The following is a 16,601-nucleotide window of genomic DNA, read 5'->3' as shown; positions in this document are numbered from 1 at the left end:
AAATCTTCCCTCCCTCAACTTAAAAACATTTCCGCCTTGTCCTGCTGTTATCTACCCTTTCAAAGAGTTGACTCCCCTCTTGTTTATAGATTCCCTTTAGGTACTGAAAGGCTGCAGTGAGGTCACCCCACAGCCTTCTTTTCTCCAGGCTGAACAAGCCCAGCTCCCTCAGCCTGTCTTTGTAGGGGAGATGCTCCAGCCCTCTGATCATCTTTTTGGCCCTCCTCTGGATCCTCTCCAACAGCTCTCTGTCCTTCTTGTATTGGGGGCTCCAGACATGTTTGAAATTATTTTAATATCTTTTATCAATTTGAAGGTTTTAAATTGAAATTCCACTTTTTTGAGAAAAAGAAAATTCTCTTAATTTTCTAAAAATAAAAGTTACATTTTATTGATGTTCAATTATCTCCTTCCAATAACAATTATATCATTTATAAGGGCATGTAGTGACAGGATGAGGGGAAATGGTTTTAAACTGAAAGAGGGTAGATTTAGATTAGGTATTAGGAAGAAATTCTTTACTGTGGAGGTGGTGAGACACTGGAACAGGTTGCCCAGTGAGGTTGTGGATGCCCCATCCCTGGAAGCATTCAAGGCCTGGCTGGATAAGACCTTGAGCAACCTGGTCTGGATGGAGGTGTCCCTGCCTAGAGCAGGGGGGTTGGAACTAGGTGATCTTAAAGGTTCCTTCCAACCCAAACCATTCTATGATTCCATGCTTCAATGATTCTTTGATTCTACTCCAAAAAGTCCCAAGAAATGAACAGATTTCATCCAGTTTTTCTGTTCTCACTCATGCCCATTTCATTCCTCACCTCCTATGTGTATGCACTGGCAAAGAAGTCAAGCAGAAGGCCATTCTGAATCTTTCTATTTAGCCAGAGTTGTTATGAAGGTAAAAGCTAGGTCTTTGGATGGTGATGTAGATCAGAAGCAGCTGAAATCAGCATGCAGAGTGAACAACATTCGTGGAAACTGGTTTATTTTGAAAACCCCATCTTCCACACCTTGAAGACATTCAGTCTTTAAGGACAGTGCTGCTGAGAGCCAGGCTTTTGCCTGCAGAAGCCCAGAGGTGCATGGAGGGGGAGGATCTGCTATTCTGCACTCTGCAGGCAGGGAAGAAACAATCCCTTGAGCCTCAGAACCAGATTAGCAGCACCATGGGAGCAAATTCAAAAAGTGTACATCATGTTTGTTCATTCAGTTCCTTTCTATGTGCTTTTCTGACAAAAAACTGGTAGGGACAAATTGTATTCTTGGCATTTATGTGTCACAGTGCTGCATGATTTTGAATTTACTTACAGTATATGCTACAAAACAGGCTTAGTCAAAACTTACCAGATTTAAGTGTGGCTCTTTTTCTTGTTCTGCCAGTTCCTGTCTTCATGTTGAAGTTTTTAAAATCCTGTTTAATTTTGGCTGATGCCCGTATAGAAACTTCATTGTTTGGAATTGCTGTGTATCAGTATATTTGATTAACATGAGGTTGGGTAGCTTAATTCAAAGCAATTTCAGAACTTAGTGTTCTGGTTGACTTCTGTCTTGCCTTATAGGTTCAGAAACAACAAAAGACTGAATTTAATCTTTGTTTATTTTATGTCAGATAGGAAAAGAGCATGTAGGCCTAAAGGCTGTAACTGAAATTCTGCAGGACATCCAGTACAAGGTAAGACATAGTCTGAAGAGATGCTTCCCTCACAAACAAGAGATGAATTAAGTGTGTGAAAAGTGTGTATGAAACACTGAAACCAAAAGAATGTTTTCAAACTCCTTTATAGTAAAACCATGTGTGAAAGCCGTAGTTCAGTGGCCTACATCAGAAGTTCAGTATTTCACAGTGTTTTCAGGTAATGTGCAGTCTTTGTAGTTAAATTCCTTTTTGTGATGTCTAGAAAATTTGATCTGTCTTATTGGTAACTGATTTCAAGTACCACCTTTCCAGTGATTATCAGTATGGAGTCAGTATGAATGTAAGCATTGTGACAAAATGCTTTGTGAACACTAGTAACAGCTTTTCCGAACTTGTGTGGATTTTATTTGTAGAGGAAAAAAAACGATGCATTGAATACACTTATTAACTTGCAGTGGGAAATCAACAAAGACACAGTGCTGCCTTGTTGTATGGATTATATGTGGGGATACTGAAGGACAGATAAAAAGCATTGCTGTATTTAGAAGCCTTGAGCACTCTCCAGAATGCTAACACTATTACCTTGGGAAAGTTATTTCCATCTCTCTGTCTATAAAACAGAAATAATCATGTTTACCTTTGATTTTAAAGTATTTTGTGCTATATTAATGAGCAGTTCTATTTTGGCTTGGAGAGACAAGTCATTATCACTTCAGAGGATGGTGAAGTAGAGAAAAATGAGAGACTTACTAAAAGAGAGTTTAAGATCTTTTAGGCAAATAATATATGGTAAACAGTAATTATATGTAATATTACAACTCATTGTTTATTAAGGCAACTGTGGAAACATTAGTCCACAGAACTTTGTAGTTTCATCATTAAAGGCAAAGCTAAGTAGAGGAAGATGGTGAATAGCTTTGTCATTACAAGCAATTTGTGCTAGTGACTTTTGGAGGGTCAGCATCAAACATCCTCCTGCATACATAAAATTTTATTGCATTGAATTAGTGGAATGAGTATTTAATAAGTGTTTTCTGTCAGTCAAGGAAGTGATCATTTTGTCCCTTGTTTTTTAAACTCATTTTGTATGGAAGTCCTGAATTTCATGTAGAGAAAGTGTTTTTAAGGCTGGGGCCTGGAGAAGAGCCCAACTATTAAAGGCAGTAAGTTAGCAAATGTCTGCGATAATCTTAGAAGTAAAATACATAAAAAATCAAAAAGACAAAACCACAACTATTGTGTGGTTGCAAGGACAAACACAATGATGATTAAATGATGGTAGTGTTTTCACAGGAAATCAAGGTTTCATTTTAGAAAACACACAGTATTTTACCTTTCCATTCATCGTAGCTAGAGATGAGATTCATTTGTATTCATTTTTTCAGGGAAAGTCCAAAACTATACCCTGTTTTAATCCCAACTCTTTATTACCAGGTAGGTGCCTTTACTTACTTTTATATGGGTTGATTACTAGGTAATTGCAAAGGCTGAAACAGTCCTGAACTAAAGAACAGTCTAACTGCAATGTTGAGAATATGTCCCATCAAGTGATAATACAGTTTTCCATGTAATGGTGCTAATAGCAGTAGGGTAGAAGTCCCTGTTGAACTTGGGATAAATTCACACCTTTCTCATTTGAGTGGAATGTGATATTGCAGCCCGTACACTGCTGGCAACACTGTGTCTAGATTTCTTGATGATTTATTATCTCACCTACAGAGGTAGTGATGTGTAATCTTTTCTCTACTGTTACATGAAATAGGGAGATGATTTATTTAAACAGAGGCCTGCTTTCACTTAAAAATGTAGAAGGTTACCCACTTAACAAGTTAGTGTTTTGGAAGCAGTGACAATGCCATAATGCAATGGTAGTTGTATAGGATACAAAGGGTAGTGTAAGTGGCAGGCAAATTCAAATTCATATAGCTGAGAATAACAATAATAAACACTCTACCTTGCCTTGAAAAAAAACTTCTTTAAAAAAAAAGCTATGAAATAAATACTTCTTCAAGATAACTTCTGAACTAAATTCCATGCCACAGTAATAAGGTATTTAAACAATTTTTCAAAATAACCCCATTATTTATTAACCTATATTAATTTTATCAAAGGAGTATTATTTAGGTTACAAGGTTAAGTACTCAGCATTTAGAAATTGCAAGAACTAAGGCTGCCTGTGCCCTTTCATAAACATGTATTATAAAACATGCTTTACCAGAAGTTATTTTCACAGAACCCATGCTTCACAGTTCCTGGTTTGATGCTGATCAAGTCACATAAACCAAAATTTTCATAAGTGATCTCTAACTCTGTATTCCTCATTTTCTAGGTGCCCATCTTGAGATCAAGGGATCTGATTTACAGAAGTGCTGAGTACTTATACCAGCAACTGAAGTCAATGGGAGCAGTGCTCTGACTCCATTAAATGCTATAGAAAGTTAACTACTCTGAGAAATCAGGTTCTAAGCATCTCATCTTGAACACTTCAAATGAATAGATGCATTTCAACTTTATCTCTCCGTACCTCAATTCCCCAGCTTTAAAAATTGGGGTTAATCTGTCCTTCCTCACCTCACTGAGGTTATGGAAGGATGAACTGATGTATGTGAAGCACTTGGACACTGAAGAAATGAGTGCACTAGAAAAATAAAAAATAAAAAAGAACAGTCCTTGTAAAAATCAGGATTTGAATAGACCTAGGACCGCATATGGTACTAAAAAAGCCAAACGTTAGCTGTTGCTTTTAAAGATAGAGTCATCTATCTTTGCAAGTAAATGATGTATATGATCATGTGATGAGACAGTGCTACAATGCATGCAGATGGTGGGCTGAATTAATTCTTGCAGTTCTTAATTTTTGAGTGCTTGACAGTGCAACTTCTTGCTATGAAATTCTGTAACTGAAAAAGAAAATGAGACCAACAAACCAAATTCATTCACTGAGGAGCACAGGTTTCATTAGTAAGATTTAATTCTACTGATAGATAGATATCACACCATTCTGTCTGATATCTATTTAATATCACGCTATTCTGTGTGATATTCCTCTTATCTGGTACCAAATGGCAGTAACAGGTTAGGTCAACCAAAAAAGTTTATTTCAGTTTCCAACCTCCCATCCTGTCCTTGTCAAGTTAGTCACAACTTTCCTTCAGGTCTCCCATGTCATGAGTGTCCAGTTCCTCTCCAGATTTGTTTGTTTTTACCCTCTTTTATGATCAGGCAATATATTCTATTTCTTCAGCTGGGTCAGGAAGTCATTTGTGAGTGTGGCCTACACTCATGGAGCAGCAAAGGACAGCTCTGCGTGTTATGTTTTCATGAGAAACTGAGTGATTTCTTAAGCTTTTTTTTTCTTTCTATGAAGTTAAACTCACTTTCCAGAGCTAGGAGACAGTAGTGCATCTCGAAAAATATGGCACCTGAATTATGAACAGAAAAGTTTCGTTTGGATGTAGAATTTAGTCACTGCTTGATCACCATAGCCTTTCTACTTTCAAAATGGGATGTCTTTTCACAATAAAATTGTCTGCCTGTCTTGGAGATAAGAAATTTCAATTCAGTTATGAACTTTAAGCTCCATGGAGTAGTAAGCTTGAGGTTCTACTTGACCAGATCGGCAAGAAGAGCTCTCATTCCTCCATTCCTTTTTCAAATGTGGAGCTAGGCCCAAATGAGAGCAAGTCTAACAACAATTACTGCAGTAGAGAATGTGGAATCAGGAAATATAGAGACTTCTTCCCAGCATATTATTTATTTATTCTATTAGTTTAAGGGATTGGGCTTATGTTATTTGCCATTTCTATAAAGTGGCATTTTGATCTTTAAAATAATAACCTCAGGCAACCCTATAGTCTTGAGGAGGTGTGGCTGGAAAGGGACCTTGGTGTACTGATGGACAGCAGGCTGAATATGAGCCAGCAATGTCCCCAGTTGACCAAGAAGGCCAATGGCATCCTGGCTTATGTCAGGAATGGTGAGGTGAGCAGGACTAGGAAAGTCATTCTGCCCCTGTACTTGGTATTGGTGAGGCCTCACCTTAAGTACTGTGTTCAGTTTTGGGCACTTCAGTACAGAAGGGACATTGAGGTGCTGGAGCAGGTCCAAAGAAGGGCAACGAGGCTGGTAAAGGGCTTGGAAGATATGGCCTACGAGGAGACACTGAAGGAACTGGGGCTGTTCAGTCTGGGGAAAAAGAGGCTGAGGGGGGACCTTATTGCTCTCTTCCAGTACCTGAAAGGTGATTGCAGCTAGAGCGGGGTTGGTCTTTTCTAACTGATGACAGGTGACAGGACGAGGGGAAATGGCCTCAAGTTGCACCAGGGTAGGTTTAGGTTGGATATCAGGAAAAACTTTACAGAAAGGGTTGTTAAGCACTGGAATAGGCTCTCCAGGGAGGTGGTTGAGTCACCATCCCTGGATGTGTTTAAAAACCGTTGGATGTGGTGCTCAGGGACATGATTTAGCAGAGGGTTGTTAGAGTTAGGGTAGTATGGTTAGGTTGCAATTGGATTCGATGACCTTTAAGGTCTTTTCCAACCTGAGCAATTCTATGATTCTATAATCAATCTACAAGAAGAAGTTACTGTTATGTAGTAAGTGTGTGTTTATGTGTGTTCACATGAGAAAGGAGTTAACAGTACTTAGCAGGTCATAAATTCACACCTTAGATTTATGAATACTAACTTCATCATATGAGAAATTGTGACAATGGCTGTCATAAGCCATCATAATTAAAAGGTACAATCCTCTTCCTTAATGTCATTAAAATTCTTTTAATTTCAGATCCTCTACTGCGTGACTACTGGGTGTATGAGGGCTCTCTAACAGTTCCACCCTGCAGCGAAGGTGTCACCTGGATTTTATTTCGCTATCCTTTGACTGTGTCCCAAGTGCAGGTAACAGTTCTGCTTGAAGTGACCTTGGAATATGGTTATGAGCTAAAGGTTATAGTGTGCAAATATATATATCAGGGCATTATGTCTGTTCTCCATGAAGATCCCATTAGATCAGTACATGGCTTTTCAAGTAAAGGTTAACCTTTTGAGTCACTGAAGGCAACGCAAAGGTCAGAGATGAAAAACCTTGTTATCATTTATCATCTGCATTTAAAATAATTCTTTATTTAAGTCAAAGTGAAAGAAAAGAAAGAAGTCAATGGGCAAAAGAAATTCAATTCTTTGTAATTGTAAGCTTTCAAATACTACTGCTTTTTGATGTTAAAGGAACAAAAATGCACAGGGAGACACTACATCCTGGAGAATAAAGAATGTTAACATAGTACAGGTTAGCTGTATTGAATTGAACTATACATTGCTTACCTTGCTCTTTTTTTAGTTCTATTTTGTAATAAATGTCAAATGGAAACTACTTATTTAAATTTAATTTTATATGTATGTATTTTAAAGTATATTCTTTTTAATATCTAACAGTCAAATGAAAGAAATTGCAAACCTGTCTGCAAATAAGGCGAGTAAAAACAGTGAAAGCTCCTGATAGTTATTCTCCTTCATTCTGTGAATCCTAACTTGAGAAATGTGGATATAACCTAAGTGAAACTATCTAGAATCCCTGAAGCTGAGTGCATTAATTTGTATTGCCTGTTCTGGAGGATGTGCAAACAGAAGGAAAAAAATATAAAAGATGATAAGTTCATGTTATTTCAATTTTAATAATCTAAAATTCTGCTAGTAATCCCAGCACAATGTTTTAACAACTTATCATTTTGAATTAGCACTGATTATTTTCACACAGAAAGTGAATTCTAGTTCTAATCACAGGTAAAAGTGATTGCTCCCAGTGACCTTATTTCTTTGTTAGCTAGAAGTTAAATGTATCCTGTCAGTCTTGAATCTGGTATTTCTTTGCTTACAAAAGGATAAGTTTTATGGCTGCTTACTACTGAGTAGCTGGAAACATAACTCTGTTGGTGATATTAGATTCAGAATAACTTTAAAGTCAATTTGTTTTGTAACACAGCAGCTAATTGCCTGGAAATGACATGGATAAATAAGAGGACTTCACTGGAAGTATGAAAACCATACTCATAAGACTAAGTCATTGTATAAAATTTGATTTCATGCTAGTTACATATTTTGTTTTCTCTATTCCTTTTTAATCTAGTCAATGGACAAAAGAGGGCAACATACAAATTCGAGGTATTTGTATGTGTTAGGAGATTGTGTGAAGGGTGAATGAGAGAGGAATTAAGCAGAAAAATGCAAATTTAATTAATGTATGTGCTCATTTACCACAAGACAAAATGTTGGAATATGATGTGAAGGGGATAGATCTCCAGAAGAGAAATATGGTGCCATTGTTATTAAAACTCATTATTTGGCATTGCCTTCTTGCTTTAATTATTGAGCACATCTTGAATACTTCTTAAACTGAGATCTTCACATTGATACATAGTTTATAGGGAAAAAAACTAGAATTTTGGACCTTACCCAGCTTTATTTGAGGAATAAATGTATTTGTGTCGCTGAAGTACATTGATTGGTATAAATTCAGTCCAGAGCTTTGCAGTGGTGAAGAGCTTACAAGTCATGGAGGGGCTCAGAGGACTTCATACTGCCACTGACATAATGTGCAGCTGAGAGGTGGCTCTGGAACAGAGAGAGATTGGATCACATTCATGCCATGAACAGCAAAATAACAAATCAGGACTGCTGCATCAGAGTGTGAATTTCTAGAGTTCATTGCTATTTCTTTAGTACAAGTGATATTCTGTGCTATGAGTCTGCACTTCCATCAGAGAGTAGTTTTTTGTAAGTAGTTTTGTGAGATCTGGATAAAATGTGTGCAGGCAACTGGAGAATAATGTTTTGCAAATACAGTTCTTGAAGAAGTTTCATTACTGAACTCTGTTGGAAAGAGATCAAGCCTTGTGCGAAAAGCTGCATCCTGCAGTGTTCTTTTTGCACATTCTTGCCTTCCTTCTGTGTTTTTTATCATCTTCATTTGTCTTACATTACAATATACGGCACAGGATTAACTGTGTTGACTACTTTTATAAGACTCCTTGCTCATGCATATACACTACTGAAATAAAACTAAAGAAAATAGAAAAATCTCTCCTATTAGGCCTGAAAAGAACAGGCAAAAAAATGGAAAAACAAAACTTGCTTATGCTTCTCTCCACTGTATATATTTTTTAAATAGGACATCATGAATTATGTGCTTTGTGGTACACCAAAGTCTAGAACAAATAGATTGTCTAAGCCAGGCAGAGTAGGGATTTAACAGAATTATGTAGTGAGGAGTTGTTGTTCTGCTGTCATTGTCAGAGTTAACTGGTTTTGTATTGAATGGCTAGGTCTCTAGTCCTTTCATCTACTTCATTCAAAGTCAAGTCCTCTTAAAGGACAGAAACAGTAGCTAGTATATGGAAATGGAGTGGGAGTTGCGCAAAATTTGTACAGCCTGTGAAATAAAACAGTCTGTGAAATGTTATTTTATTCTGGAAAGGTGTATTGGAATGTGAAATTTTCAAACAGAAGGTTGAGGCTTCTATTTGTCATGTAAAAGAAAAGTTCCTAGAGAAAACACACAAATATTCTTCAGCAAATATTTAAGTAAAACAGAATAAAGCAAAATTCAGGATCTGAATACAGGGGATTGGCATTCTTGCAAAACCTACAAAATGTAAGCTAACTTTGTTTTTAGTCAGCAGAAGTAAGAATGTTAACATTGTGGAATTACCTTTTCACTTTGACCCCGAGTTTCAGTATGAACAGGACTATGGCCTTCTACGTGAGAGAAAACCTTCTGTTTCTGTTGAAGGTGTGTGAATATCCAAGGAAGTTCATCTGTATGTCTCTAAAATATTTCCTCTTCAGAGTGTACTTTATAGCAGTGAAATGTAGGGGGTTGGGATAAGAAGATGAAGAGGGTATAGTGAATGATTCCATATTACCTGAAGGACTACGAGCAAAGCACAAATACTGCCTTTTTGCTTGGAAATTAAATATGAAAACTAGCATCAGCACATCTAATTGTTCTTTCCTTACAGCACCACTTCTCGAGAATGAAATAGACTACCATGTATGTAAGAAGGCCTCTGTCATTGGGATCTCAACCCTAATATGAAGAGGTCACCAGTCACTGTTGTGGGCTTAGAAACAATTATCCATCTAGAGTGAGGCTGCAATTTCTGACTTCCCTGAAGATGACATTGGGGTCAGATCAGTCCTACTTTACTGACTGGAGAAATTAGAAGATGCTTTGTGAGCAAAACCTCCTGGAGAAAGATTTCACCGTAGGAATTGGGGCAGAGCATTCATAGTTGCAGTAGATAATTCACAAATACTGGCTTTGCTGTCTGCTCTTCCCTTCATATGTGTTTAAAGTCTCTTATTTTCAAAAGATCAAACAAAAGACAAATTCCTGTAAAATGCACAGTCCAAAACAACAATTATTTCAGACTTTCCAGGGTTGATTCAGTTTAGTGATGGTGACAGACACTACCTTTAAAAAATCATTCAGTGATTTATCAGCACTTGAGTCTTGAGGACATTTTCAGTTTGGTTGCGTGCAATGAGTTTGTTTTCAGTTTGCTTTTAATAAACAATAAAAAAATCTTCCAAAATTGAGATCTGCCTCTAAAAGCACTTTGAAAGAGCTTTATAGTTCCTTCTTCTTTTCATTTTACAGTCTAAGCTATCGACTTGTATCTCAGCTGCCAGAAGCAGAACAGTTGATATCTAAGCACAGTTTTTTGTGGAAAAAGCAGCAGAGCAAAGCTAGCCTCTAAATCAACTAAATAAGTCTCTGTCTTCTGCAATAGAGTGGAACAAAACAATGAAGGCAGTTGTCTTCCAAGTTGCGTAAGAAAGTATTCTTTGTGGGCAATATAAGAACAAAAATGTCATTACCCGCTGTTCAGTACCTACCTTCCTTTAATTCTGGAATCACACTTCCCTTCTCCCTTTAATCCTTCATAAAGTGTTTTTCATGAAGAAATTCATTCTTCATAATGTCTTAGATAATAAAAAGATTAAACTTCAGGCTCCATTTTACTTTCTGTGTAAAGTTTTCAAGTTCTGTGTCGATTTCATGTTACAGCTGAGCTACATAGTGAGGCATAATAGAGACTGTACAGGTACAGAGCCTCAGCCTAAAGAAGTCAGCCTTTGATGTATCCAGCTTGACAATATGCCAAAGCAAAAACAAACAAACAAAAAACAACCAAGCAACTGTAACTATCCTGTTGAACAGTAAGGCATAATGTTGTTGATAGATGCATTGGTTTTCATAGCCTTTTATCACGTAAAACTTGATGCTGGTACAAAAGATGGAAATGGAAGCTCTGAGTATTCCTACATCAGATTAGAGTGAAAAATCTGAAAAGAGTCTGTACCCCCAAAATACATTGTTTTGGAAGATCTGAAATATTTTGTATTGATTTTGGATTTTATTTTAAAAAGTATATTGAGCACTTACATCTGCAGAACTTTTGAAGTAATATTTCATTTGTATTGTAAAAAAATATTTTTGGTATAAAATGTCAACAGACTTTCACTAAAGCTTAAAATCTTTTCAATATTCTGCTGGTTTAGCAAATAATTTTGATTTAAATGAAGCAACAGTTTTGGGTAATAAATCACTGGAAGAATAATTTCCAGTTAACTGATTTATTCCTACACTTCTTTGAAGAAGACCAGAATCATTGCTTTCATGTCACAATTGTGAGATTGATTTTGTGGGATGTAATCTACAATGAGTGAGAAGGATAAAGATCCCCAAAGAAATTATGAAAATGCAAAGGGTATGTTTTCCAAACCACATGTATAAAAGTTCTTATTTTTCTCTATTCTGTTAGTGCTGACAACTATTTTTAAATATTAGAATAGTGTCTGAAAACAGTGCTCCAGAAGTGGCAGGGAATGCTGATTTTGATCATTAGTCTCATAATGCAGAATGTACCTCGTCTTCATGTCTGCTTTTTTGCCTTTCAGATAGAGGAATTTCGTAGACTGAGGACACACGTTAAGGGTGCAGAACTTCTAGAGGGCTGTGATGGAATCCTAGGAGATAACTTCAGACCAACTCAGCCACTTAGCGACAGAGTCATCAGGGCTGCATTTCAGTAGCAGAAGAGGAAAAACAACAAAAATAAATCTTTATTAATGTAAGTAAAACTTAGGAGAAAAATCAAAATCTTGAAATAATTTTTATAGGGGAAATTTTGCCGAAGTAGAAAACTGAGTTAATTACAGCATAATGTTATGATATGTTGTCACAACTGTAAACTTTAACACTGTACTGTTCTATTTTATCCTATGGTAACAAAGTTGATTTGCCTTCCTGGCATGCTAATAATTAGATTCTTTAGTGCCTGGAATAGAGTATGTGATTTTGTGAATTGAAATCTTTAATAGACAGTGGTTCAGGCAGTTACTTCTAGCTTGACATTTCTATACTGCAATGGACAACAGCACATTATGCTTAAAGTTTTGCAGTGGATTTCTGTAGTTGTGGAAAGTACTAGTTAATTTTTTAATGTTATCATTTAAACAGAGTACTAGTTCTGGAAGAATTCCTTATTTTTTAATTTTTATTTTTTTTTTATCCCTTCTCCTTTTTTTAGAATGCTGTACCAAACAGTGAATCTTTCAAAACCAGTGCAGATACAATTAATTAATTTCTCTTACGGCTAATTTTTCACATTATTTTATTCATCAAAGTAGTTGCTGCTTCTTGTCCTCGGTGTTTTAGCCTTCACTCAGGCTCAGAGAACAAGTATGACTTTGAATTCAGTGCAGAATAGCTAATGCACCTGGGAACCTGAATTATCCACACTTCAGTTAGTAAAACTGCCCATGTGATACTCCCCTGGCTTCTAGCAATTACAACATAAATTCCCTCTGAATTCAACAGTTGCACCTAAAGCTCATCGCACTTAGGTAATCAATGCTTTACCAGAATGAGAACTCTAATAATGAGATTCTTAGAGTTAAATTTAAGAAATTTTGCTATCAAGACATCTAGTTAGCTTGAAAGTAGTGAGTCAGAGACCAGCATTTATGGTTGATTTTGTAATAAATGTGGCTCCACCTTGATACCAATAGCATGAAAGCTTATCTAGGAAATGTTCAAGAAAAGTGTGAATTCTTTCACTTTCTTTAATAAGTAAGTCCTACTACATTTTATCATATTAAAAACTATATTGAAAAATACAATAAACTATATTAAAATAAAAGTACAATACACTATATAAACACAAAACTACAATAAGCTATATAAAAAAAAAGCATAATGTACTCACCCTATTTTATTGGTCGAATTAATTATATAGTGACATCACTTTTGGTATCTGCCATATACTCATAAGAGAACTAATTCACCGAGAGTTTCACCTGGAATCATGCTGCTGAAAAGTTCTTAATATACACTGTCACAGAATCACAGACCTGTAGGTGTTGAAAGGGACCTGCAGAGATCATCAAGTCCAACTCCTCTGCTAAAGCACGTTCCCTGCAGAAGATCACACAGATAGACATCCATATAGGTCTTGAGTATCTCCACAGAAGGAGACTCCACAACCTATCTGGGCAGCCTGCTGCGATGCTCCATCACTCTGACAATCACTCCTCCCTGTATTAGTGTGGAACTTCCTGTGTTCCAGTTTTTGCTCTCCACCAACAAGACTCTGCCCCCATCAACTTGACTCCTGCACTTGAGATATTTATAGACAGTTATGAGATCCCCTCTCAGCCTTCTCTTCTCCAGACTGAAGAGTCCCACCTCTCTCAGACTTTCCCTGTACAGGAGATGCTCCAGGCCCTTTTATCATCTTTGTTGCTCTCTGCTGGACTCTTTCTAGGATATAACTGTCTTTTATGAACTGAGAAGCCCAGAACTGGACACTATTTCAGATGAGGCCTCACCAGGGCAGAGTAGAGGTCCTTCGACCTGTTAGCTACACTCTTTGTAATACACCCCAAGATACCATTGGCCTTCTTGGCCACAAGGGCACACTACTGGTTCATGGTCAAACTTTTGTTCGCCAGGACACCCAAGTCCTTCTCTACAGAATTCCTCTCCTGCAGATCAGCCCCTAACCTGTACTGATGCACGAGGCTATTCCTTCCCAAGGGCAAGACTACACATGATCTTGCTGAACCTCATCAGGTTCCTCTCTGCCTAACTCGCTAGTCTGCCCAGGTCTTGTTGAATGGCAGCTTAGCCTTCTGGTATGTCAGACAGTATTATCATCAGCAAACCAGCCCCTGGGAGACACTTGCTATAGGCCTACAATGCTGCACCACTGACCACAACTCTCTGAGGTCTCTCAGCCTGTCAGCCAGTTGTCAGTTCACCTCACTGTCCGCTTATGTATCTCACACTTTCTTACTGTTCATTACAAGGATGCTGTAGGAGACAGCATCAAACGACTTGCCAAAGTCAAGGCGCACAACATCCACTGCTCTCCACTTGTCTACCCCACCAGTGACAGCATCGTATGAAGGCAACCAGGTTGGTCGAGCACGGCGTCTCCATGTTGGCTACTGGTAACCTTCTCTTCCATTTGCTTGGAGATGGCATCCAGAATAAATTGTTCATCACTTTTCCAGGGGCGGAGGTGAGGCTGACAGGCCTGTAGTTTCCCTGATCCTCCTTCCTGCCCTTTTTGAAGACTTGAGTGGTGTTGGCTATCCTCCAGTCTTCAAGCACCTCTCCCATTTGCTGAGACCTTTCAAAGATGGTAGTGGTTCAGCAGTCTGTCATCACACATGGGTGAACGTCATTGGGGTGCATGGATTTGTGTGTGTTGATTTTAGCTAGATGCTTCTGACCATCTTCTCCTCAACCATAGAGAAGACTTCAGTTCCCAAGCCTCTCTCTCTTACCTCCAGGGTCTGGAATTCCAGAGGAACAGTCTTAATAGTAAAGACTGAAGCAAAGAAGATGTTCAGTATCTCTAACTTCATAGCATCCCTTGGTATCAGGGCACTCACCTCATTGAGTAGTGGTCTTACATTCTCCCTAGTCCTCCTTTTACTATCAACATACCTAAAAAAGCCTTAGGGTACAGACAGTTATTTGCACAGCAAATTCATGCCCTACCTTGGTCAATGATGGAAGTTCCTACTTCACTTCAGGCTCTATTGTGGAGTTAAGTCTCCTCAGACTGTGCTCTGGTTCCAGCACCCAACTTCATATAAAGTTAACAAATGATCAGGTAACAGATAACCCCTAAAAGAGATTAATAATTCAGTACTTCCAAAAATGGATCCATTAATGCCTAGTGGGAGTATTATCTTTCCTCCTGCATGTGACAAACCATTAAATGGTCTGGGACAGTGGCCAACAATTTCACGATCTTTTGGTATAACATAAGCATTCAATATAATATTTAGTATCAGCAAACCAGAAGTTAAGCAAAGAAAGCAAAATGCTAGTCCTTTTATTAATAGTGTTTTCTCATTCACGTATTTGATTTTGGGCATATCCCTAAGCTCAATTCTCAATTAAATGGTTCTCTACAGTCAGAGAATGTCATCACTTTAATCTTGAAATGGATGATTCAGATTCATCCAGGCTTCTGCATTAAAATTATTTCGGAAAATCATAGCAATATTAAAGTACAATTTTTCTCAGAGAATGAATAATGCCCTCAGGCCAGTGCAGGTAATTCAAGTCTGTAACAGTGAAATTACTTGACACGCTGTCTTTGAATTTTAAGCATGAAATAGTTTCCCTTTACAGTGTTGGTACTGAAATGTGAAATATTTTTCACGTTTGAAATTTTATTACATTTGTTGATACTTATAAAGAATTGTTTTAAAAAACAAGTTTTATCTTGGCCATGCTTCACAAAATAATCTGAAGCTTTAATTCCCAAATGATGGAATTGTTAATGTGAAGTAGTAGTATTTGCTGTTGGGCTTTGCTAATTATAGACTTTTGAAAACTGAGAAGGAACTGTGAATCTGGTCATTGTGTACCCAGCATAAATGGCCACTTGGCTCTCTACACCTGATTGAATTGTTTATCAGAAATTAATTTGGCCAGCGCTTCCTTTTAGTTTTGGTACATCAGTCGAAAACAGTAGCAAACTAATTAAAGGCTGGCAATACATCCCTGCTATTGATTTTGCCTCTGGGAAGGTAGAAGCTAGAAAAGTGAAGTCCAAAAGGAAATTGTGTGGCCTTTATCACCTCTCCTTTAAAAAAAGAGGGAGAGAATGAAATACTTTTACCTATTTTTTAGTACTTTCCTCACGCTGTTCTCTCCAGGGAGAAGGTGTTGAGGAACGATAGGTCCCCATGTGAACCTCAGACATTCTCAGAGAAGATACACTCCCTCTTTCCTAGGGATGAATAATGATCCTTCAGCTGAAGCTTCTAACATGGACTGAATATTCCTGTGAAGATCCAGTAGCAGATAGGGAAGTAATAGTTAGCAGTGTGGGATGTGCGTGATAATCCAAGAGAGAGTATTTTTTGTTTTCAAAGAGGAGATTACCTTTTATTTGAAATCTCTGGTATGTCTTAATTATTGCAAAACCAAACATACTGGTGGACTTCTTTTCTGACATGATACCCCTCTGCCAAGGCTGCTGGACCATCTGTCTGAAGAGATTTCAGTATTTTCTCTTTCATTCCAAATCATTGTGGTGCAGCCTCTTGAAGAACCTTGAGAAACATTCGTTTTCTGTGACTTCCTCACTCTGTCAAGGAAAGGAGACAAATGTTTCCATATAGGTGGTGTACACACAAGAGTAGAGAAAGGCCGTGTAATAGGTCTAATTAGTTTTGACTAAATCAGAATGCAGACTTTATGAATGCCATGATCATAAATCTTCAGCCTTGATTGAAACCTTGAAAGGATTGAAATCTTTGTGGCTTATGATCAGATAGCATGTGTTGATATTTGTGCAATTTGTGGTAGCTTGTTGAATTGAAGGCAGAGATGACACAATCGTATATCACAGCATGTAATCTCAGGTAAAGAGTTTTTT

The 16,601-nt window shown here is 37.6% G+C and overlaps 1 protein-coding gene across 1 annotated transcript in view; it reads left to right on the top strand.

The window, feature by feature from the left end:
* Nucleotides 1-16,601, top strand: part of CA8 (carbonic anhydrase 8) — a 58,701-nt gene that overhangs the window by 30,492 nt on the left and 11,608 nt on the right. The window contains exons 5-8 of the mRNA XM_019614349.1: nucleotides 1,607-1,669; nucleotides 3,019-3,067; nucleotides 6,419-6,531; nucleotides 11,593-11,765. Coding sequence (XP_019469894.1) covers nucleotides 1,607-1,669; nucleotides 3,019-3,067; nucleotides 6,419-6,531; nucleotides 11,593-11,727 — 360 coding nt within the window. The 3' untranslated portion in view covers nucleotides 11,728-11,765. The remainder of the gene's footprint in view (nucleotides 1-1,606; nucleotides 1,670-3,018; nucleotides 3,068-6,418; nucleotides 6,532-11,592; nucleotides 11,766-16,601) is intronic.

This window comes from Meleagris gallopavo, chromosome 3 (assembly GCF_000146605.3).
Source record: "Meleagris gallopavo isolate NT-WF06-2002-E0010 breed Aviagen turkey brand Nicholas breeding stock chromosome 3, Turkey_5.1, whole genome shotgun sequence".
Taxonomy (NCBI): Eukaryota; Metazoa; Chordata; class Aves; order Galliformes; family Phasianidae; genus Meleagris; species Meleagris gallopavo.
The sequence above is the reverse complement of the archived record's forward strand: the minus strand, read 5'-3'. Positions and strand labels throughout refer to the sequence as shown.